Source organism: Brachyistius frenatus, unplaced genomic scaffold (assembly GCF_029030835.1).
Source record: "Brachyistius frenatus isolate BFR_SWC_R1_liver_20210118 unplaced genomic scaffold, ASM2903083v1 Contig_18, whole genome shotgun sequence".
Lineage (NCBI taxonomy): Eukaryota > Metazoa > Chordata > Actinopteri > Embiotocidae > Brachyistius > Brachyistius frenatus.
The window spans coordinates 229,261-252,241 of record NW_027210617.1 but is presented as its reverse complement, the minus strand read 5'-3'; the positions used below and the strand labels follow the sequence as shown (position 1 = coordinate 252,241).

General features: G+C 39.5%; 1 protein-coding gene across 3 annotated transcripts in view; it reads left to right on the top strand.

The window, feature by feature from the left end:
• The window catches only part of atp13a3 (ATPase 13A3), a 34,072-nt gene extending 14,190 nt beyond the window's left edge, over positions 1–19,882 (top strand). The window contains exons 5-34 of one of the 3 annotated variants that reach the window (XM_069694657.1): positions 1,079–1,312; positions 1,614–1,684; positions 1,977–2,060; positions 2,817–2,886; positions 3,869–4,003; positions 4,619–4,691; positions 5,494–5,625; positions 5,747–5,929; positions 6,367–6,524; positions 7,445–7,633; positions 7,855–7,916; positions 8,350–8,500; positions 9,183–9,302; positions 9,836–9,853; positions 10,279–10,432; positions 10,815–10,935; positions 11,109–11,233; positions 11,322–11,482; positions 12,087–12,215; positions 12,321–12,400; positions 12,601–12,643; positions 12,747–12,856; positions 13,294–13,390; positions 13,487–13,559; positions 13,673–13,850; positions 14,037–14,215; positions 14,311–14,399; positions 14,546–14,626; positions 15,396–15,488; positions 16,801–19,882. In XM_069694657.1, the coding sequence (XP_069550758.1) occupies positions 1,079–1,312; positions 1,614–1,684; positions 1,977–2,060; positions 2,817–2,886; positions 3,869–4,003; positions 4,619–4,691; positions 5,494–5,625; positions 5,747–5,929; positions 6,367–6,524; positions 7,445–7,633; positions 7,855–7,916; positions 8,350–8,500; positions 9,183–9,302; positions 9,836–9,853; positions 10,279–10,432; positions 10,815–10,935; positions 11,109–11,233; positions 11,322–11,482; positions 12,087–12,215; positions 12,321–12,400; positions 12,601–12,643; positions 12,747–12,856; positions 13,294–13,390; positions 13,487–13,559; positions 13,673–13,850; positions 14,037–14,215; positions 14,311–14,399; positions 14,546–14,626; positions 15,396–15,488; positions 16,801–16,998 (3,591 nt within the window). In that variant the 3' untranslated portion in view covers positions 16,999–19,882. The remainder of the gene's footprint in view (positions 1–1,078; positions 1,313–1,613; positions 1,685–1,976; positions 2,061–2,816; positions 2,887–3,868; positions 4,004–4,618; positions 4,692–5,493; positions 5,626–5,746; positions 5,930–6,366; positions 6,525–7,444; positions 7,634–7,854; positions 7,917–8,349; positions 8,501–9,182; positions 9,303–9,835; positions 9,854–10,278; positions 10,433–10,814; positions 10,936–11,108; positions 11,234–11,321; positions 11,483–12,086; positions 12,216–12,320; positions 12,401–12,600; positions 12,644–12,746; positions 12,857–13,293; positions 13,391–13,486; positions 13,560–13,672; positions 13,851–14,036; positions 14,216–14,310; positions 14,400–14,545; positions 14,627–15,395; positions 15,489–16,800) is intronic. The other 2 variants (XM_069694659.1, XM_069694658.1) reach the window with 2 other exon arrangements.
• The last annotated feature ends 3,099 nt before the right edge of the window (positions 19,883–22,981 follow it).

The window sequence follows — 22,981 nt, the reverse complement described above, 5'->3', positions numbered from 1 at the left end:
TGAAAGGTATGAATGGATACAGTTGACATTTGACACAGATTCCCCCAGTATGTGTTGTGATTAAAAATAACCATAGCATGTTTTTTTAAACCATCAAACTCCAACGGGTATATGCAGAAGAGACATGTTCAATTAAAGCTGCACATGACTACAACTGATGTATTGTAGTTGCATTGTAAATGCATTGAGACTGGCTGATTCCTACATGCAGACACATAAGCAGGAATGCACAGATAATTGACCATGTATTCAACTGTGTGCTTGTATATGTTTGTCCATGTGTGTCTGCATTCCTCTCTCTGTGTTGGTCTCATGCTTGGTTGTCTCCGTTAGCCTTCATCCTTCACCATCTGTGTGAGAATCTGTTTGTTAGTTAGTTTGTGGGTGCTGGATTTTAAATGCTCTCATGAGGGTTGAAGCATTATGAACAAACCTGTTGTTCATTATTTATGTTTTGCTACCACTTACTATCAAACATGCTTGATCAGAACTAGGAGTTGGATTTCTGGTTATGGTTAGAGTTAAGACGAGGGGAGCGGCGGAGTAGGGTTGAGGAGGGGCGGGGGGGGGGGGTTATCAGGGTGTGAAAGTATCACCTGGGAAGAAGCAAGATCAACTTTGATGTACATAGATGCCCATAACACAAATTGGGCTCCCCTGCCTGCACCAAATTCGTGTAATGGGGTAAGCCAGGAATTCCGGTTTCAGAAGATAATGTCTGAATACTAAGGGTGTGTGTGATGGTCATTACTGCAGATATTAATTCACCAATATTACATTCTCTTAACTCGATTAATAACTTTCACCAGATAAAACACTGCAATCACTATAATAAAATACAAAACAACAGCTTAAATCCTCTTAACTTCTCCCTACAGTGTTTTGCTGTGGAAATATAATTAGAAACTGTATTGACTGTCTCTTGGTACATCTTCCTAATGATTAAAATCACACTATCTAAAAAGATTAAGAAACAGCTGATGTGTGTTGCCCTGAAGCCTAAAACTGAGTTGGTTATGGAGGGGGTGATTTGGTCACTGGGAGTTTCAGTAGGTTCACTTTGTGTTTTGTTGAACAGGATGAGTTCCGGCGCTGGTTCCTGGCCAGGGTGCGAGTGATGCTGGCCCCGGGGAGCAACCCCTTCCACAGCCTGGACACCCAGACCACCTCCCCCTCCTCCTCTTCCTCTCCCTCCTGCCCCTTCTCCTCCCCTGCCTCCCCCTCTTTGGCCAACGGACACACCCCTCACCCCTCCGATGGCAGCCCCGCTCAGGAGCTCATCAGAAGATTTGGCGACTACCAGCCCACACAGGTAAACGCAACACTTGACTCCACAGCATTCTGTACAATATATACTGTTCAGGTGGGTACTCTTCTTTGACCACATTCATTACATTGCATCTTACCCTAACAATAAACTCAACAATACAAATATAATGTAATTTTTTTCCACCAATCCAAATCCTACAATTAATGCTATTGCAGTTGGCTTTTTATATTGTTTCTATAGTTTTCTGTTATCTTATATACTTGTTTGTTCCTGTAAGGTTAATGACAAAGATTTTGTAATTCTGCATCTTACTTTACCCCCTTCCTTCTTCTGTTTCTCTCAGATTCGCTATTTTACCTTCCATAGCACAAAGTATTATTGGAACGACGAGCTGCAGAACTTTGGGGTTTTAATGTAAGCATTCTTTTAACTCTCTACAGAAATGTTATGGGCTATTTATATACAAGTTTGGAGACAGTTTTGCTGCAGAAAGCTTTCAAGCAAGCTTTTATGGATAAGGATCATACACATCAGTAATGAGAACTAAATCTGTAAACCCTCTTTAATGACTCATAAACTTTCCAATAAATTAAGCAAAACAAGTTTTTACAGCAGTTATAAATGTCAGTCTTGCCTTGTTGGCTCTGTTATGTGTAATTTAGAAGTGTCAACATTGTCTCCTACTTTGACCTACATGTTTTTATAGCGGCCTGGAGGATCTGCAGGTCAGCTGCTCCACCCTACACTCGGAGCAAAGTGAAGGTCTGACCAGGAACCAGCAGGAGTACAGGTAACGGGGGTTCAAATGACGGGTCACAAGTTTATATGGCATTGCAGATGGACGGCACTCCAACCTATTAGTCAGATTGTTCTGTTGTTAGAGATATTTTTTCTGTAGCTGTAAACCCTCTACCCTGACTGGGGATGTATATGTGCACAAAATTCCCGGTTCGGTATGTACCTCTGTTTTGGAGTCACGGTTTAATAAATTTTCTGCACGACGGAGAAAATAAAAGCAATGCAATAGTTAATTAACACATTGTACAAGATTAATAAGAGTTGCAGTGACTGGTAGTTGATAAACAGCAACTTCTCCCCTGCTAAAATGTTCCAGGAGGAACTCTTAAATTTCCATTACAAGGGTACGTAGGCTTACAGTATTCTGATAGAAATTATTTGGATCAGAGGACCTGCTGAACTGACGAGGCCTCACAATGAACCCAATGTATTTGCCTCAAACCATTCAGAACTGGACATGATTTTTTTCTTAAATTTTTGTCAAGGTGGCCACGAGACGTCATCGCAGACATGTTAAAATTAGATTTATATTTATTCTGTACTGAATAAAAGCCCTTCATCAAAAGAGGAGGGACTAATCCATGCAATCATCTGGTATAATTGTTTAGAATGAAAACCTGCATACCCATACTCTTTAGTATGTCGTTGTGTAATTTTGGTATGTACTGTATGTATGTATGTGTGTGTATAGATATATGAAGAGCTGGTTCACAACACTAAACACATTGTCTCTTTCACCTCTCGTCAGGCGACTGTTCTTCGGAGTGAATGAAATTGCAGTGAAAGTGCCTTCTGTTTTCAAGCTGCTTATCAAAGAGGTAGAGCCCAGTTTCCACTAACACATGCAGCATTTTCCTTTCTTGAATGAAAGTGACCGTGTCAATTTGTGTGTCATTAATTTTGCACGGTTATTGCCACAATTAACACGTTTATATCCCAAATATTATTGATGTGATTTGGAGTGTTGTGCACACAAAGTCTATATACAACAGATATGCTTCTTCAATTCTCAGAGCTCAAATCTCTATTTGTGTGCTACTGATTTGTACTTGCTTCGAAAGAAGTGCTGATTATCCATGAAGCATAAAAATATTATTATATGTGTGCCCTTCATTTATTTTTTTTCCTCTAGAAGTACAGCTGAAAGGATAAGTCAATTATTGCAACAGGTTTTTTTTTTTACCTTGATAGCTTCTATATAACAGTTTTGTTTTCTTAGTCTTCCATCAGGATTGACATTTTCTGACATTTAATACACCAAATAATTAATTGATTAATTTAGAAAGCAATTGCTATTGATTGATAATGACAACAATTAGTTGCAGCTCTACTTCGATGTTTGCTTGCAGGGAATTTAGTTGGTCATTCGGACATTAACATACTTGAAAGTAATTCCATCGTTTCGGCTCCTTCAACAATATGAAAAAATATCAAGCCAATGTTGTGTAGAAATGCCTCATTCAAGACAGATCGGTGTTTCATGTACAATTTCCCATGGTTCATGTTGAAAAGCATTAGTCACTTTAGACTTGGGGTGTACTACACAAACAGGATTAATTTATATGTGGTATCTAATTTTCTTACACCTTAAACACTGCTATGGTGTAGATAGAAAAGTTGGTAAAGGTGTGACACCAGCATATCTTAAACTACATAAATGATAAAACATCTTGAAAGTGGGCTTTTGCACACATATGGCGACATTGCATTTAGCAGATTTTTTTTCTGTCACCGTTCTGGTTGCCTTTTAGCTGCATCTGCATTTACCACACTGATTCCTCTCTCTGTCTCCTCCTGCAGGTCCTGAACCCTTTCTACATCTTCCAGCTCTTCAGTGTGATCCTGTGGAGTGCCGATGAGTATTACTACTATGCTGTGGCCATTGTTTTCATGTCGGTCATATCCATAGCTACCTCTCTGTACACCATCAAAAAGGTGAGGTCGACAAAATGAGACTGTGGCCGTTTAACAGAAATCATGTCTATATAAGGAGCAGTTTAAAGTGAATGGAAAGAGAAATTAGATCCGTGTGCTGTTCTACGTTCCTTGTTTGGGTTTTATTGATGTAGTTGTAATTAAATATTTCTGAAAGACAAATATTTTTAGATTGATACTTTTTTTGTTGTTTTCTTTTGTACCAAACACCCAATGTTTAGTGAGACTTCAACATTGTTTCATTTATTTGCTTTATCTCATGTTGGCTTACACCTAACTGTGACGTGGGTACATGGAACAGTACAATATCAAAGGGAATCACAGCAATGCATATTACTGCTTTTTTTTTTCTTTTTTTTTTTTTACCCGTTACTGCATGCGTCACAGTAACTGAGCTACCACAGTGCAGCGACGGACACACTCACTGCCCCAGTCATGTCTAATCCCGGGTTTTTATGCTAACAGAAAAGCTTATCTGCACACGGTCTGCTGCACCTTCAGCCTCCCGGTTCACAAACTCAAATGAAAACACCCTTGCGGTCACACAGATGTTTGTGGGAATCAAGACACTCTGTAAAGTTTTTAATCACTGTTTTCTTCATTCTCTTTCTCCAGCAATACATCATGCTTCACGACATGGTGGCAACTCACAGTATTGTCCGAGTGTCTGTATGCCGCACCAATAATGGTTTGTTAACTTTTTGTTTGTTTGTTTGTGTGCAAATTGCCTCTGTAGAGCCATTTAAATAGTAACACACAGCATTTATTGCTCTATGATCTTTCTTGCTTTTCTAAGGAGTTCTTTCCAAACTAAACCTAACAGTAGACATTTCACGGCCTCTGCTGGGCCAGGCTCAATTACACGGTCACCCAGCTTTGACTGTCCTCCAGATGGCTGCTACAGTGGGACACTGTAGACTCAGGGAGAGAGTACATGTCAGACAGTGGGAGTAACATATACACACATTTAAAACCTGGTTTCTGCATATTTTTTTTATGTCTGCACACCTTTTAAAATCGTGTCTGCAAAGGTGATGCTTAAGCATTTACAATAATATATCAAGTATCTAATCAGCTTTAGTAAATTAAAATAAATTCCATGAGTTGTCCAAAGGGGAAGATTAAACTCACATTTAAAGTCAGTAAGACATTGCTATGGAAGCTCATACACCGCTTAAATTATTGCTTATGCATCCTTTTATTGTACTGGCCACTGCTTGTGATGCCTCAGCTTTTTTTTCTCTGCTGCCTAAAGCAGCGTAAGTAATGAGAGATGTGCTGAACAAGACTCTGAGGCTGTGACACACAAAATATCTCCTTTCTCATCTCCCACTCCCCTCCCACCATTTGCTACTGTTGGCTTACACACTTTTCACTTTTCTGTATTTATTTATTTTTTACCCATGATGCTTTCCACCTGCCTGTATTTAATGCACATGTTTACCCTCTCTCTGCTATTGCTACCCCTCCACCCCCTTCCTTCCTGGCAGATATCGAGGAGATTCTGTCTACTGATCTGGTGCCCGGTGATGTGATAGTCATCCCCAGCAATGGGACCATCATGCCATGTGACGCTGTGCTGGTCAGTGGCACCTGTATCGTCAATGAAAGCATGCTCACAGGTTAGAGGAGAAATCGGTCCCCTCAGACGTTGGAATATTTTCAGAGTAAATTCCAAGCTGCAAGGTGCTTTTCCTGTATACCTACCGAAGCCAGTCCTAACATCAGTCTACCTTCCATCAGGTGAGAGTGTTCCTGTGACAAAGACCAACCTCCCAAATCCAGCGCAAGGGGAGAGGGGGGAGGAGGCTGATAGTGCCTACAACACAGAGGAGCATAAGAGACACACACTCTTCTGTGGCACCAATGTAATCCAAACCCGCTTCTACACAGGCGAACTGGTCAAGGCTGTGGTGGTCCGCACAGGTCAGTCTGGGGGCCTTTTGGATGTTGTGTTTTTCAAAAACTTTTATTGTAATGGTGAGATATTCAAAGGAGGTGTATATTTGTAAGTTTTTCTGAGAGGCACAGTCTCTGTTGTAATCCTACAGAGACTTCAGACTAGCTGCAAATGCTAGTTCCATAGTGAGCTCAGTGAAGTGGACTGAAATATAATAGTTTACTGCAGACAAACAATAGTAAGGACTCATAACTTTAAAGCCCTAATACTAATTGTTACAAGTGCAGTGTAGCATTTTAGTGATCAGTAATATTTTTCCATTCAGACAGCCATTTTTTTTTTAATGTGATCTTCTAAATGCTCTGTGTTGAAGTCTTAATTGAGCCTTTTTCGCAGAGGACAGGACAAGCACAACATCAAATGTTGAATAACGTTTGACCCAAACCATAACTTCCTCCCTCAGGTTTTAGCACAGCCAAAGGCCAGCTGGTGCGCTCCATCCTTTATCCCAAACCCACTGACTTCAAGCTCTACCGCGATGCCTACCTCTTTCTGTTGTGTCTGGTGGCTGTGGCTGGAATCGGCTTTGTGTACTCCATTGTCCTCAGTATCATGAACGAGGTAATCCAGGAGTTGAAGAGAAGATTAAACAAATGTAGTGTTCTGATTTGGAGCTACAGGACTTCAGAGTTTCTGCAGTAAAGTCGGATGAAAATTAGAAAACAAACATTGTATAATAACTCAAGGAACATTCACTACTCTGTCTATTCTACTACTATTTCACTACTCTATGATCTATTTACATACTTTATACTTTACACTCATAACTTTAACCAACCAGACCAGGAATCTGGTCATTGTAACAGTCAAATCAGCTGACTATTGACCAACTCACTGTGCCTGAGGCTTAAAACTGATTTAACAGATTTTTACCCTCTACATAGCAGAATCGGCCCAAAACAGCAGAGCCGCTTGCTATGTCAAGTACAGCCACATCTATGAATCCAGGAAAAATATTTTGTGTTTGTAAAATTTTATGTCGTGATTTCCTTTTTGGTTCAGTCCTGCTTAATAGAAAGTCTGAGGAAATGTAAAAAAGCTGCTCAGTCAGTCCTCACTGGCCAGTGGAAAAATTATTTCCTCAATTGTTGCAATATTGCTCAAAAGTTTTTCCAATAGAGAGCACCATAATATTATGGATCTGCGTGTGCTGCAGAACTGTCTGTGACATTAGTTTTAGGCTTTTGGCAGGATTAGCACCAGACCTGAAGGATCAGCCAGATCAGGCCAATACACTTTGAGCAAATGGAGGCGACACGTACACCGGAGAAGCTATTGTTCCCCACAGGTCAGACCTGAAGTGGGTTTTCAAGCAGCTCATGCTGTATGCTACATATTTAACTCTGAAACCATGATTTTAGCAGCTCTTGCAACTATTGAGTGAGGGTGAACTGTGAATCCCTGCTGGAGAGGTGATAGCCAACAACAAAATGATTAGCAAACATGTGACGGTCTGATAGATTTTCCTTTCTGCCTGCCAGGTGCCAGCTAAGACCATCATCATTGAGTCTCTGGACATCATCACCATCACTGTGCCACCGGCGCTGCCAGCCGCCATGACAGCTGGCATTGTGTACGCCCAGCGACGCCTAAAACACATTGGCATCTTCTGCATCAGCCCACAGAGGATTAATATCTGTGGGCAGATCAATCTGGTCTGCTTTGACAAAGTGAGTATCTTATACAGATTATAGAGAAATGTAAACCAGTGATATGAGCACCAGTTAGACGAGAGCATGAACTGGAGTCATAGTGTTGAATTTTGGGGTTGGTAAGTACCATTTCATATAAAGAAAGTGAATAAAAATGTTACCCAGTCTCTGGTTGTCCGGCAAGAAAGATCAACTTGAATTAATTTAGTTGAACTTTGATTGTATTTCTTATTTTTAAGACTGGAACCCTGACAGAAGATGGATTAGACCTGTGGGGAGTCCAGAGAGTTGAAAATGGCAGGTAAGTTCTAATTTAGAAAGAAATATGAAACTACCACTTTAGTGGTGGATTTAAGCTGCAACCTAAAGAAACTTTGGTGATCTCGAATCATTTTATTTTAGCCATCACTAAACTGCCGTTGCTTTACGAATGAATATCTGGTGGAAAGGATTTGGAAAAAACTAGAATACGTTTTACTGAAAATCTCATTTAAAGGCTAAAGTTTTCTGAGCAGTTGGGATGATCTTTGGTGGTTGTGTCTAACAGTTATTTTTATAAAAACTTTTTACAAGGCACTGAAATCCACTCCTTTTGAAAGCATATTTTTCCTCATGAGATACATTTTTACACCATAAAATCTAAATATCAATTTTTCCTTATTGCACCTCTAACCGTCTAATTGTGACAGTAAAACTTGTCTTTCCTTGTCCACCTTCTTCTCCTGCTCCTCCAGTTTCCACCTGTCAGAAGAAAATGCCTACAAGGAGAATCTTGTCAAGTCCCAGTTTGTGGCTTGCATGGCCACCTGCCACTCTCTTACCAAAATAGAAGGCCAGCTGTCTGGAGACCCACTGGACCTCAAAATGTTTGAGGCTACAGGCTGGGTGAGTTGTTCTCTATCTATCCATGAGCTTAATGCTGGTGAGGGCAGCACAGTGGCAAACAGATTAGTCATATCACCCTGAAAAGTTGTTTGGGTACCAAAAGCCACTTGGATTCCATTTTGTGTGTAGGCCTCCTGTAACAGAGGGAGGGAGACTAATCGATGGCATGTCAAATATCTTTACCATTTTTGATACAGTGTCTCTTAAGGCCCTTTGAGACCTGCGCCCCTTTACGTTAATAAGCAGGCTGGATAAGTTTCCATGAAATTCACAACAGCTATGTAACTAGATTGGTTGTGGTAACACTGCTGTATCACTCACAACACAGAACAAGTCTGCATGAATGCAGTCAGAGTCACAGAGAGGCCGACATCAGAGAGGTGCTCTCCTTTTGTACTGAAAATGAAATGATAATGGCTGCTTAACCAGACTGTAAGGGTCATACATTATACATAAATACCTGTACTGTTTTGACTTGCATGTTCAATGCCAAATATTGCAATGTTTGTTCTGGGACAGTCTTGGTATGTCTGAATACGAACATTATCTTAAATAGCACCCATGTTTCCACGACCCCTAGCTGTCACTTTAATGACTTGATGAAGGCAGAACTGAAACATATTCTGTGTCTGAAAAGAGCTTTTTCGTTGAGAGCACATTTTTCTGATCCTTGTCTGCCCAGATCCTGGAGGAGGCCACTGAGGAGGAAACTTCTCTCCACAATCGCATCATGCCCACTGTAGTTCGACCCCCAAAGCAGCTGTTGCCTCCAGAGCCTGCCGTATCACCAGAACAGGACATGGTATGTAGAGCAACCCAGCTGTTAAACGGGATACCATAGTCCCTCAAAGTATGAGAGAAATTGTAAAATATATAGATAAACACTCTACAAAATCACGACTGTTTTCTGTCCTGGCTCCTAAATGGTGGAATGAGCTCCCCACCGACATCAAGACAGCGGAAACTCTGTACATCTTCCGCCACAAACTAAAAACACACCTCTTCCGACTTTACCTTGAATAGTAGAACTTTAATAGCGCTTAAAATGGCACTTACTGATAGCACTTTGTAGTTTGGCTTTCTTGAAGAAATTGTATTTTCTTGATTCCTGTTCTGGGTTTTGTACTCTCGTGGTTGAAATGCACTTATTGTAAGTCGCTTTGGATAAAAGCGTCAGCTAAATGTAATGCAATATAGATGTATCTATCCAGCATCTAAACCTGCATTTTCTTGTGCATTTGTGTAAAAAGGAGCCACAACCATCATGGCAAACAGCAACATATTATTCATTTGAAAGACTGGTGTATTTAATTTGACTTTTTTTTTTCATTATAGGAACTCTATGAACTTTCAGTAAGTGGTCTGCCTTTTCTTATACAAAGTTTAAAATGAAGGCTAAATAGTGGCCTTCAGTTAGTAATGTTCATTTAGATTCAATTTTAGAGACTTTTAGAAAGTATTTTAAGAAGTTCAAGTCAAATAAAAAGTTAATTGAAATTCATAACAGTGATAAGTTAGAGGCTCCAATTTATATAACAAAGCACTTAAGTTATAAAGTTATTTGGCTTTTTTTTTTCATTATCAATCTTTTTGAGTTCAGCAGATTTCCATTTTGTCTTAATGTTCTCTTTGAAATACATTATAAAAACTGTAATTTTTTCTCTCTGTGTGTGTGTGTGTGTGTGTGTGTGTGTGTGTGTGTGTGTGTGTGTGTGTGTGTGTGTGTGTGTGTGTGTGTGTGTGTGTGTGTGTGTGTGTGTGTGTGTGTGTGTGTGCAGTCATCATATGAGATCGGTATTGTGCGCCAGTTTCCCTTTTCTTCGGCGCTCCAAAGGATGAGTGTGGTGGCTCGTCTGCTGGGGGAGAAACGGATGGATGCGTACATGAAGGGGGCACCAGAGGTGGTGGCCAGTCTCTGCAAGAAAGACACAGGTGAGCTGTCCAATAAGTGTCACTGCTTTATTGATGAACACAATTTATAAGTGCTTATTTGTGCCCGTATATTGTGAGATGAAGAATGTCTCTAAATCTCAAATGTTTTCTTTTTTTCTTTTTCTTTTTTTTTAGCTTTAAACTCCTCAATTGAAGCATACATAAATACTTAATGAATCTGTCAGATTCTTCTTTTTTTCAAATTTTAATTCAGTTCTGGTTTATACAATATTTGGATAAAGCCACCTCAAAATTATTCATTGATTTTGTGATATGTCAAACTTTTATAAATAATTCTGACTTGAGTATGAAAGCCCCAGAAGTTTGCTGATTCCTCTTTACTTTCTGCTTTTCTAACTGCCCTTATTTCTGTAATTCGCAGTACCAGAAAACTTTGCAGAGGTTTTGGAGGGTTACACCAAGCAGGGTTTCAGAGTCATTGCTCTGGCTCATCGTCGACTTGAATCCAAACTCACCTGGCACAAGGTCCAGAACGTCAGCAGGTAGTGTCCTGTATATTGTTGTTTTTGACCGTAATTTTAAACCTATCCTGGGAAGTGTAATCTGAAGACTGCTGCACCTTTTATCCCTCTACTGTCTCTGCGGACATTAAAAAGTCCCACCTGCATTCCTCCTGTCTCTGATCTAAATGTGTGTGCATCGTTTTTTAAACTAGGGATCCCATCGAGACAAACATGGAGTTCCTGGGTCTTATCATCATGCAGAACAAGCTGAAGGCAGAAACCCCAGGGGTGTTGCAGGACCTTCATCAAGCACACATCCGCACTGTCATGGTTACTGGTGAGAACATGCAACAACAACAAGCCAGTATTTTGCTAGTCACTAATGAGAAAACACACGCAGATACTTTACTTTATCCACTTCTCAGGTGACAACATGCTGACAGCCATCTCTGTGGCCCGGGACTGTGGAATGATCCCTCCCCAAGACACAGTCATCATTGCTGATGCCCTCCTTCCCCACGACGGACACGCCGCCAAGATCACCTGGAGATACGCTGACAAACCAAGCAAGGCATCTCGCCTCGAGGTGAAGCGACAGGGCTAGTGTTCACACAATACTTCCTCAGACATAACATAGAGCTGAACACGCGCGTAGAGAACAAAAGGGCTGCATACTGAGGGATGGAAAGACCAATTTAGGCCATGTAGAACAAATATTAATTCTAACACTGAAACCGGCAACACTGTTTCCCCTTTTATGTCCTTAACTTTTGTTGGTAATGTAAAAGCCAAACAAAATAGATGTTGGTAGATTGATATACAGACTGAATGATATCTTGTGTACTAAAGACTATATATGTATTTATGTTGTCTTTTAAAGATCTTATGAGCAACAGCGATACCAAAGTTTAAACCCAGCAATTATTTTCATTGAATAGGAATCATGATGTCCTTTTTATAGCAGTAGTTTCCTGATTAGATGAAAACACAACAGATTTTAGAACTCATCAGAGTCTTCTTCGTGTGTAGAAAAGAAAAACGTTTTCAGTAAACCCGCTGACTAATAATACAAATTCTTAAGTTTTAACATGGTTCAGAAAGTTCATTCAACTCTACAGTAATAATTGAGGCTACTTTATATTGGTATCTCAATAATATATTGACTGTAATGCTTCCATTACTTTTAACAGGAAGTAAACATCAGCCTGGAGGATGTGTGTCACGTCGACGAGCCCAAAACACAGGAGCTGTACCACTTTGCCATGAACGGAAAATCATTTGGTGTAATCGCTGAGCATTTCCCCGACATGCTTCAAAAGGTATAAAGTCTCTTTAATGAAAATTGGACCTACTATTTTTTGGGGACAATTACAACAGTGCTATGTAATGTTTCCACTGTGGTGATCTGTTGTTCTGCCTTGTAGCTCGTGCTGCATGGGACAGTCTTTGCCAGAATGGCGCCTGACCAGAAAACCCAGCTCATTGAGGCACTGCAGGGAGTAGAGTGAGTTTCTAAGTCCAACATGTGATGTGGCTTCAAAAATCTAATTTTTACAAGTCGTACATAGTTTATCATTGCATCCCCAATATATGCTGCTTGACAAAAAGCTTGTTATATAATCTGTAATAGTAGAATCAGCCTTTAGTTCAAACTAAATGAGATGAAAATGAACAAAAAGATAAAGATTTATCATTTGCTCACAGCTACTTTGTGGGGATGTGTGGAGACGGAGCAAATGATTGCGGGGTACGTACAGCTACTTTCACAGTATTTAATAGTGTGACAGTAACGCCAAGATAGTTGGACTGCAGTGCGTGTAGAAGTCATCTTTCTCTCTTTCTTCACCCAGGCTCTGAAGAGGGCGCATGGTGGAATCTCTCTGTCAGAGCTCGAAGCCTCAGTAGCCTCCCCCTTCACCTCGAGGACCCCCAACATATCCTGTGTCCCCAGCCTCATCAGGTTGTTCTTTCCCTCTTTTTATTTACATGCTGTTCCATAAATAAACTGATGTTAACGTATGAAAGGTCAAAGTGAGGATTAAAACTTTCCTTTCTACTTGTAGCAATATTAGAAACATAGACTTGTTTATATGGGATGGAAAATGCTACTTATTTAGCAGATGTATTTCAGATTTTCTGTTGAAATAAAGATATGATGTCCTCTAGGGTGAACTCAAGGTTTCTTCTGTGTTGCCAGGTTTGAAAAATACCATAGTGTTTAGTTTATGCATTTTTATCATGCTGATGGTAGATGGTCTAGAGTACTGCATCATATGTAGACAGATAAACAGTGTCACTTTTATTCACACATATGGGCAATTAAGTTGTGGGACGAAACGGTAGTTTTTCTAGTTATGTGTTAGATAGAGAGATGACAGCGTTTGCTTGCTTTTACAGGGAGGGGCGTGCTGCTCTTATCACCTCCTTCTGTGTGTTCAAGTTTATGGCCCTCTACAGCATCATCCAGTACATCAGTGTCACCCTCCTGTACTCCGTATGTAATGCGGCCTCCACAATCAACAGAAGCTGTTGAATCCAGTGAATTTACAGATGTGTTTCATTTGTACGATCTATTGTTTTTATTTCTTAGATCCTCAGTAATCTTGGAGACTTCCAGTTCCTCTTCATCGACATTGCTATCATCCTCCTCATTGTCTTTACAAGTAAGTAACAAAGATAAGGTGATACGGTTCTTTTTTCCCCCATAATGGATTCTGTCACTCTCAATATCTGTTTGGCCCATCTTCATCATTTCCTCTGCCCCGCTCCTCTTCAGTGAGTCTCAACCCCGCGTGGAAAGAGCTGGTGTCCCGGCGTCCCCCATCAGGTCTGATCTCGGGGCCCCTGCTGTTCTCCGTGCTGACCCAGATCCTCATCTGCTTGGGCTTCCAGACCATTACATTCCTTTGGGTCCGACAGCAGCCCTGGTACACAGTCTGGATGCCACTTACCGAGTGAGTACCGGTTATCATTTATAATGTAAAAAATCATGACACTGTTGCTGGCCAGATGTGATTTGACAATTGCTTAATCGTACATTTTCAATTCATTGTCACGTGCACAGTGAGATTTCTATATGTTGAAAACACAATGGAAAAACTCCCTTGATTATTCTTGAATTAAACTCTGTCCCCACCCAGTGTCTGCAACCTCACATCACACATTAACGTGTCCGACCACAACGACACAGAAGTGGACGACCACAACATCCAGAACTTCGAGAACACCAGCCTCTTCTATGTCTCCTCCTTTCAGTATCTCATCGTTGCAATCGTTTTCTCCAAGGGCAAACCTTTCAGGCAGCCCAGCTACAAGAATTGTAAGAGACTTGTTTCCCAACACAAATACATTTGTCCCAAAATAGTTACTTTCCTGTATTGTAATTTTGTTTGTGCTTGCGTGTCATCTCCACAGGGCCTTTTGTGCTGTCTGCCATCAGTTTGTACTTTTTCCTGCTGTTCATCATGTTCCACCCTGTCGAAAGCATTGATGAGTTTCTAGAGGTATTAAGACCTTAAATTTACACCTTTACTCAACTCTGGTGTAAACTGCGGCTGTTTGTCTCACACCCCAAGTGCCAATATGAATTAGTATTAATTGCTGCATGAATTTGTATCGTCACCACAGTGATGAGTGTTTTTCTGTGCAGATTGTTTGTGTCCCTTTTGAGTGGAGGGTAAAACTTTTCCTCATCATCCTGGTCAATGCTGTGGCGTCTGTCTTGGTGGAGGTAAGACACATACGATGACACACGGTAACAGTAGATGTTTTTCTCATGTTCAGTTTTTATTTTTTTCATGCAGTGTGCTCATCTTTGTCTCATTCAGTTGGACAGCAGGATCAATCTTGTGTTGTGAAAAGAAATTATGTTGTTAGGAGACAAACTCTTAAATGATGTGACATTTTGGTGAAATGTGTGCATATGTGGGCTTCTGAAATCTCTCAAAGCAGCATACCTTTGTCTTCCGAAATAGTTTTTCAGTAGACGGTTGCTTTTTAAGAAAATACTTTTTAGTGTACAACTGCACAGCTATGGATAATTTATGCTGACCTTCTGAGTCTAGAGCACTATCACTATGTTTCTGCCTTCCTTTTAGACAGCTGCCCTTGTAAACATGCACTGCTTACCACACCCTAGATGATGCTTTTTTTATATAAACTACCAGTGCAAATGTCTTCACCTTTTAAGTGAATTAAAAAAAAGTCAACCGGAATGATTCTGCATAATCAAATGTTTTCAGTATTTTGAGACGATGGTATCCATGCATGCTCTTCTTACTAATTGGTTAATTTTAACCTCACATGTAATGATTAACACATCCTAATGGAAAAGAAGAGTTGCCCTACATGATAACTCACAGTTCTGATACAGTGTGGCTCGAAAAATCAGTTGAAGACCTCTGTGCAAAAAAAAAAAAAAAAAAAAAAAAGCAGGAGCTATGTGAAATCAAATTGGCCTCTCTGTAATTCTTTCCCCTGCCCACTGCGCTATTTCGTAGACCTTCATCCTTGACATCATCTTATGGAAGCTTGTGTTCAGCCGAGACAAACAGGGCAACTTTGGCGTCACCCCTGCCGCCCCGACACCACAGGTTGGGAAAATCTGTCACCTTCTTTCTAGCCCTGACTCTTTCTTCTTGTTTCGTGTTCCCTCTTTCTGTCCCCACTTTTTCTCTAATGTTACCAAACACACCTTCCTAATGTAACCGCTAACCAATACATGCATGTGCAACACCCCAGTCTCACTCTGCTCTCTATTCAGGGTTAGATGACAATATTTGTGACAGATTTTTTTACCTGATAGTATAACTGAAAACTATCTCTAAATTTAAAGTCCCCTGTTAAAAGCGACATTTTAAGGTTGTCAGTTAGAATATAATAGGTCTAGGCAGAAAGCATATTGACGCTCATGTAGTCAGATGGTGGAACTATTGCACAATTTATTTATTTTTCCTCAAAGGAGCAGCAGAAAAAATCATTTAGATTAGAGCCATGATGGTATTTAAAGCAACTATAAACTCCTGTTTGTGAAATGCACTTTGTAAGGTGGTGACATACATCACAATGCAATATGAAGACTGAATTTGCTGTAAGTTCTTAGTTTCTAAATGTGCTTGATATGTTGCCATGTGCTGTAAATGTGCACCATACACATACAGACTACCGAGGAAAAACAATTCTCAACTGCGACGAACAATAAGGAAAATAATTATTATTACATTTTTTTTAAATTTCGTAACAATTTCCAAGCCTTTGATATCTCCCGTTGCTTGCTAATTATGATTACTTGCCACTCTTCGTTCCCCATCTGCTGTAGCTACAGTTCCAGTCTACAGGCTCGACTACATGCTGCGCTTATCTCTTAGTTTCCCTGTTAGGTCCTCGCTAACTGTCAGTCGACACTGTCAGTGTTTCCCATAAAGTACTCTTGTGTTTAAAATCAAAGCAGTGTAACCTGAAATGTCTTTGTTAGTGTTTGGTTGATAAGGTACATTTTTATTCTTTTTCTTTTTAATCTGTGAAAAATATGCTGTAATATCCTTTGTTTGTTTGATCTTTGACTCCATGAGTAGGCTCAATCTTTAGCTGTCAACTGCCGACTCTTTCAAACTATTATCATGCTGAATTTTGTTTTGAATGACTTGCATGCATGCATGCAGTTCAGCATTGTAAAGAAGTATGCATGCATATCACGAATACAGTAAGTAGCTCCTCTTCAGTTTTCTAGTTTGCATGCAACAGTTGTAATGGCATGCTGCTGTCTGATTTTTTTTTTTTTTAAATTTAGAAAACCTGAACAAAGCATGGCACCAGCTCATGGAACCTTTTCTCTCTCCCTGTCTTCTTTTCTTTTGCATTTTTATTTACATTATTGGTTTACTTTTGGCGCCGTGGTATTTTCAGGGGTTCATTGACCTGCGGGCGTACAAGTGTATCTCCCGGCTGTGCTGTCCAAGCAAGATGACACCCAAAGCTCGCTACATGCACCTGGCACAGGAGCTCAGTGTGGACCCCGACTGGCCTCCGAAGCCGACCACCACTACTGAGGCCAAGCCCCGCCCAGAAAATGGCTCAACCTATCAAATCATAATCAACTCCTAGCACCCCCACAGACCCTACCAGCATCCAACCTCCATCTTTCATAACAGGAGACATGCATATGAGGTGCGCTTAGTAAATGCACATTCAAACTATTTAAAGGAAATTGTCACTGGATAATTGCTTGTCTTCGACGTCCTTGCAAAACTGAACTATTCCTACAAAACCCATAGGGTTACACACAAATACCGAATTAAATGACACTTTAATTCTCTCGGAACTCATGCTCTCTCTGGTTCACCCTCTCGCATGCTCTCAGGTCTCTTGCTCATCGTTAAACGTCAGTGTAGCACTCTTAACATTAAATTAAAATCCCATCCTCTTTTGCGATGTCTGTTCACCAAAGCTTAGCAGCATTCAACTCAGGCTGGGAGGTGGGTTGAAAAGCCAAGTCAGAATTGTGCATTGACACCTTCAGATCGACTGCCCATACAGATTAAACATCCCCTCACATTTATACTTGTCAAAGGGGGTGTAAAGAAGAGCCCAATGTCCCACTACACTTCAAACTAAATGTCATGGAAAGTGTTGAATGCCAGAAGTAATGTCTGTAATCCGACTGTCATGTATAACAAGTTCTTCAGATATTATTAGCAACCACAATACAAGATTTTGGATAAAGATTTAAATGGAGAGTCTTTCAGAGAGCACTGAAACAGACAATGAATGAAAAGTATAGAGAAGGATAAAACCGATTGTATCCTAGAAGGATCGTGCTTTGCTCCTCTGAGGTACAACCCAGCCTGACTAAAAGGGAGCATAAAAGGATGGAGTGATAATGAAAGAGTGAGAAAGAGGACAGAAGAAAGTGGTTCCACTTTAAAACGGAGATATTCTGTTGGTGGAAGGAATATTGAATTGATAAGTTTGATCATACAGCAGCAGCAAAATTGTCCACTCTGTTTCTGAGCAGATGTTTGCGCAGATCTTGTCTGATGGTAGTACTGCAGACTGTGATTACTACTGTGTAGAGGTCATGGACAGCTAATGTACCCATACATAGAATCATTACATACATGGCTTAACCACCTGGCAAGCCTTCAAAGCGCTTGGAGAGATGAACAAAAAGTAGTTTAAAGCCTACCATGAAACCCGAGAGATGAATGAAATGACAAATTTCAGAGCATTATTCAGTCAGTTGTTCGGAATCTGCAGTCAATATCCTTTTCAATTGCACAGCCCAGGAAGAATTTATATTCACAGGTGGAAGTAACCACAAAAACGCCTGTCGAAAGGCATGTCACACGTCAGGAAAAGTAAAGACAGTGAATTAGAGCTGTCCATATTTTGTAAGGTTTGGAAAATGGTTTCAGAGCTGATTTATACATTTAAATATCTACAGACCTGCCTTAATGTGACATGGTCTGTCTGAAAATTGTATTGCTGTCTTCGGACACTTTTAATGGAAATCCATGGAAATGCAAATAATTACTTTTTGACGTGTTAAGTTGGCAAAATAGGTTTAGGGAAAGCAGATTTTTTTTTTTTTAAATTGCATGATTTGATCACAAAAACCTCAAAACGTATGTGAGGTTGCATTTCTTCCTCATAATATGGCCAGAACTTTCATACATGGTCAAGACATTTCGGTTTGTTAACAGTAAAAGACTGAAATAGAACAGTGAGGGAGACAGATGTACTCGTACACTCCTGCAGGCTGGGACTTGTAGCGAAGTCTCTGTTGTGTTTGTCTGATTTGACCTTTTAGAGTTTTTATGAAAGATTTAAGTATGAGAGAATGAAAGAAAATTAACACACACACAAAAAAAAAAAAAACATATAGTACTAGTGTAAGGGATCTGTTGTGTAGAATATTTGATGTATTGCCATGAAATTCAGCTCAGACGTTAATGATCCCCAGAGCTAATTTTTTACTTCAGATTTTTGTCTTTTTAGTGTCATAACAGGATGCAGCGAGAACTAATAACTGAATTCTCATCAACCTTGACAGTACTGGCGTCAATGCTAATATATCACGCTCACATTTCAAATGTAAATATATGTTAGCATCATGTGCTAATACGTCTGACTGGGAACAACATGGGCCTTCTTCTGGCACCTCCTTCTCCGTCTACACTGCTTTGCCCCTCTAGTGGTAAAACTATTAACAGTAAACTTGTCGTCTCGACCTTTTCATCTATCAGAAAATATTTTTCTAGTTTGTAACAGGCTTTATACACTCATGGGCTGTTAGTGTGGTAATAGACCTTTTTGTCGTGTTTGCATCATTGAGCCGTGTCCTGTTGGCACAACACATACAACAGACTTGCATAAAGCCATCTATCTTATCGTCATGCTCTGAAGACTTGATGGTTGCAATACTAGAAATATTACCACAAATATACATGATTACTGTCGAAACATTTACATCAACGTGTCTGTATTACAAAAAAGATCTGCACCAGAAAGAGCATGCATCTGGCTGGTTATCGTGGGCGGTTAACCACATGCATGAGGCCATACAAATCACAGCATCCTACATCTTCAGACTCCTCTCTGATTGGCTCCAGGAAGTCAGAAGTACTGATTATATTTCCTTTTTTTTTTAAACAAGATTTCTTCCTGTGGAAGACTGATTAAAAGTGTGATACTCTACCAAGTTATGCATCTCATCTGCTTGTTACTCCTGGCTGTATCAAAACATCCACTGAGCAGTGCACCCTACATGAGCTGGGCGCTGGTTACACAGCTGTATTCATGTATTACACATAGGCTACCTGCTTAGTCAGTTAAGGGCTATATTTTATCTTCACTGCTCTTTCTTTGACATTTAAAGTGATGCTTTCTGAAACCTGTTCTTTCAAACTCACCCCCACCAGACTGTCGATATAAAAGTTTGCATTTTCTTCCTAAATAAAACCTGACAGTGGAAATTCAGTCTGTTGAAATGGACTCCATTACTGACATACTGAGCAAACAAATGGACAGCAGAGATGCAGCCATGAAAAAAGAGGAAACTGCAAACTTTTTACAGCCACATTTAAAGCCATTGAAGAAGGTGTTTAATGGAAAAAGGAGAGTTATGTGGAAGTATCACTTTAAACAAAGACGGCACCTCACATGCGCCAGGTTACCGGTGTCAGTATAATTGTGTACTTTACATAGCGGCCTGCCTTTCATGTAATGTACAGCTTCAGTATTTTCAGACTGCTGATTTGTTGTTTTGTTGCCACGTCAGAAGAATGTCAAACTAAATGTAATGTTAGTTACTCTTCCTCCGTGGCAAAATCAAGCAACTTGTTTCTCAGACATCTGGTAGCAGCTCTGTATTATCTGACACTTTATCATGTGGGACACGTAACATCATATTTATCTTTCCTGTTGATTTTTTTTTTTAAATGATTTTATTCATACAGAAACAAAATCACTACAGATTTCTTGTAATGGCAAAATCATATTCATAATAACAAGTCTGAAGTTGCTTGATTACTCGGTTAAAGCCATTGTCTATTGAGATACATGTAATATTATTACTCATTCATATGGAAACTGAACTCCATGCTCTTTTCAAGACGAACTACAGCGTAACATGTAACCATACTTTTCATCGATGCATCGTTTATTATTATTATTTTGTCAGTGTGAGAAAAAGGATGTGCAGATTTGATGATGAGGATAACACAGTTCAGATTGACACTCTTGTGCTAATTTGCAGAACGATTCTCACAAAGTGTCAAATATTTTCGAAATATATTTTTATTGCTTCTGTGCTAAAACATCCAGCACGTCACGAGTTTCTATGCTTTTGAGTATTCAGTGGTATTTTTTTTTTCTCTAGATACCTACTGAGGCTAAGATTGAATGTTGTGTAAGGAACAAAATTTAATGCAATACAAAAAAAATATTTATTTTATTTCCAAAGACTTCATCACACTGGTTGTTTGAAAAACAGAGAGCTACAGAGAGAGAACCAATGACGAGTTAAATTTTAGATTATGTTTAGTTCTGTCAAATCTTATTTTCAGAGCAGAAGTGAACTTAAAGTGGTGATAATAATATAAGAGATTGGATTCTATCTGTATATATGAGATGTACATTTCTAGTGTGTGCATAAAAGTCTAAAGATTTAGTTATAAAGATGTATGGCTTTTGAATTATCAAAGGGCTGGTGTGTCTTTTTCTATTTTTTGGTACTGTGTTACAATCAGCTGTCGACTTTTGATTTGTACTGTCTGTCGGATTTATTTGTTCTTTTCACTTTTGCTATGGAGTTGCATTATCTTGGATCTTCATTTGGGCATGAATCCTGGGCATTTATTTCATCAGTAATTGCAAAGTATGATTGGGGCACTTTGGTTATGTGTCTTGCTTTGTCTTGGTTAAACAACATGCAGCAAAAGTCTATTTTAGAGTTTGAATGAAGTTGAACTTTACCCATCCTAAATGGCAAGTTTTGCCTCTGCAGGTTCCTAAAGAAGAAATTTTTTTCAACTTCTAATTTTCCTCTCTTTTGCCTCAATGCTTTGTATTACACTGATAATTTGTCACAAAAGGGAATTCAGCTGCTTGGCACCTCCGCTTAGCGCATTCACAACAATAGAAACATCTGACGATCTTTTCTGTCCGATCATCCAATGTTTGTTTTTCACTTTTTTTGTCTCGATCTTTTAAAAACTCTTTTTGCATCCATGTAAAATTTTAATGTAATTGGCAAACAGAATGTGCATTGCTGTTCAGTATCAGCAGCCTGTCGTAGAGGTGATTATATTTGTGCTAGGAGCAAAACGATTCAGTCTCAGCCGAGTCAAAACTGTGTACCTTGATACAGAAAATGCGATTTAAAGACGTGCAAAGTGTAAATACTATCAATGCTTTTCTTCTGTGCGACTGTTTTGCCTTTTATCAGAACACAGCAATGTCAAAGCAATGGATTTTATGCTGAAACCTCTACGCTCTTATACAGGTACAACATATACCAACTGTTAGCGTTGGCCTCTTATTCACGTCAGGTATTTTAAACAAACCATTAAATGGCATTTAGATTGAATCCGCCACTGAGTGAATGAAAACTCATGTGGATGTTGTTTCATCAGGGAACTGTGTCTATTTGTAACGAATAGAGAAAAGAAAAGTTGAAACCCAAACTGAATGGAAAGTCTTCTGTTGGTCAAACTTTGTCTTACAGTCCATCTGTTTGTCAGATCTTTCAGAACAGTTTATTTGATGTGCTCATTATTTGCAGCTCCCACACCTCAGAAAGAGGCTCATCTGGGGTGTATGTATTTTTTTTTATTGGCTGAGATGTAAATCTTTTTTTGGGAGGGGGGGGGATTTTTGTACTTTATAATTTATTTTTTATTTATTTTAATTTCTTTTTCTCCCTGAGGATTGTATTTCAGATTTATCTTGATTTCTTTCTTTTCAATAAATGTTCTCAAAGCGGCCTACAAGTGTACAAGTCGTTTGTTTCTATGAGAAGTTATTATACTGGGATGTTATTATACTGCAAAAGCTACAGAAAAGTAGGTACTGTTTAAGTAGAGTGTTTAACAAGCTTCAAGTTTGTATATTTGTAGAGTTTACCTGTTTACATAAGGGAAATTAGTGAAACTTCAATGTGCTCACAAAGTACTTAAGGAAGTTGACAGGCATCATCTAAAAGTGAACATGAGCATCACAGAAGATTTTGGAACACTGAGGGCTGCAAAAGTTAAACAGTAATTATACATCACTTACCTTATTGCCCCATTTTGATGCGTCCAAACTACAAATTTGGACTTTGGAAGAAGCATCCCCTGAACTGGGACTCTACAGTAGGGCCTGAAAGTCTCAGATCACACTGAAAATCTGTTGTATTTTAAGCCTAGAAATAATCAAAGTTCTATTACTTGGCAATATTTAGAAATACATAAAGTTATGACATGTAAAATGAAGAGGAATATTTTAGATTTGTCCCAATTTGCTAGGTCGGCAATCAAACCGGAGCAAACAGGCTGTCCGAGAATGAGCAGCTGTGCCTAAACCACTCGGTGTTTATTTTTGTTCC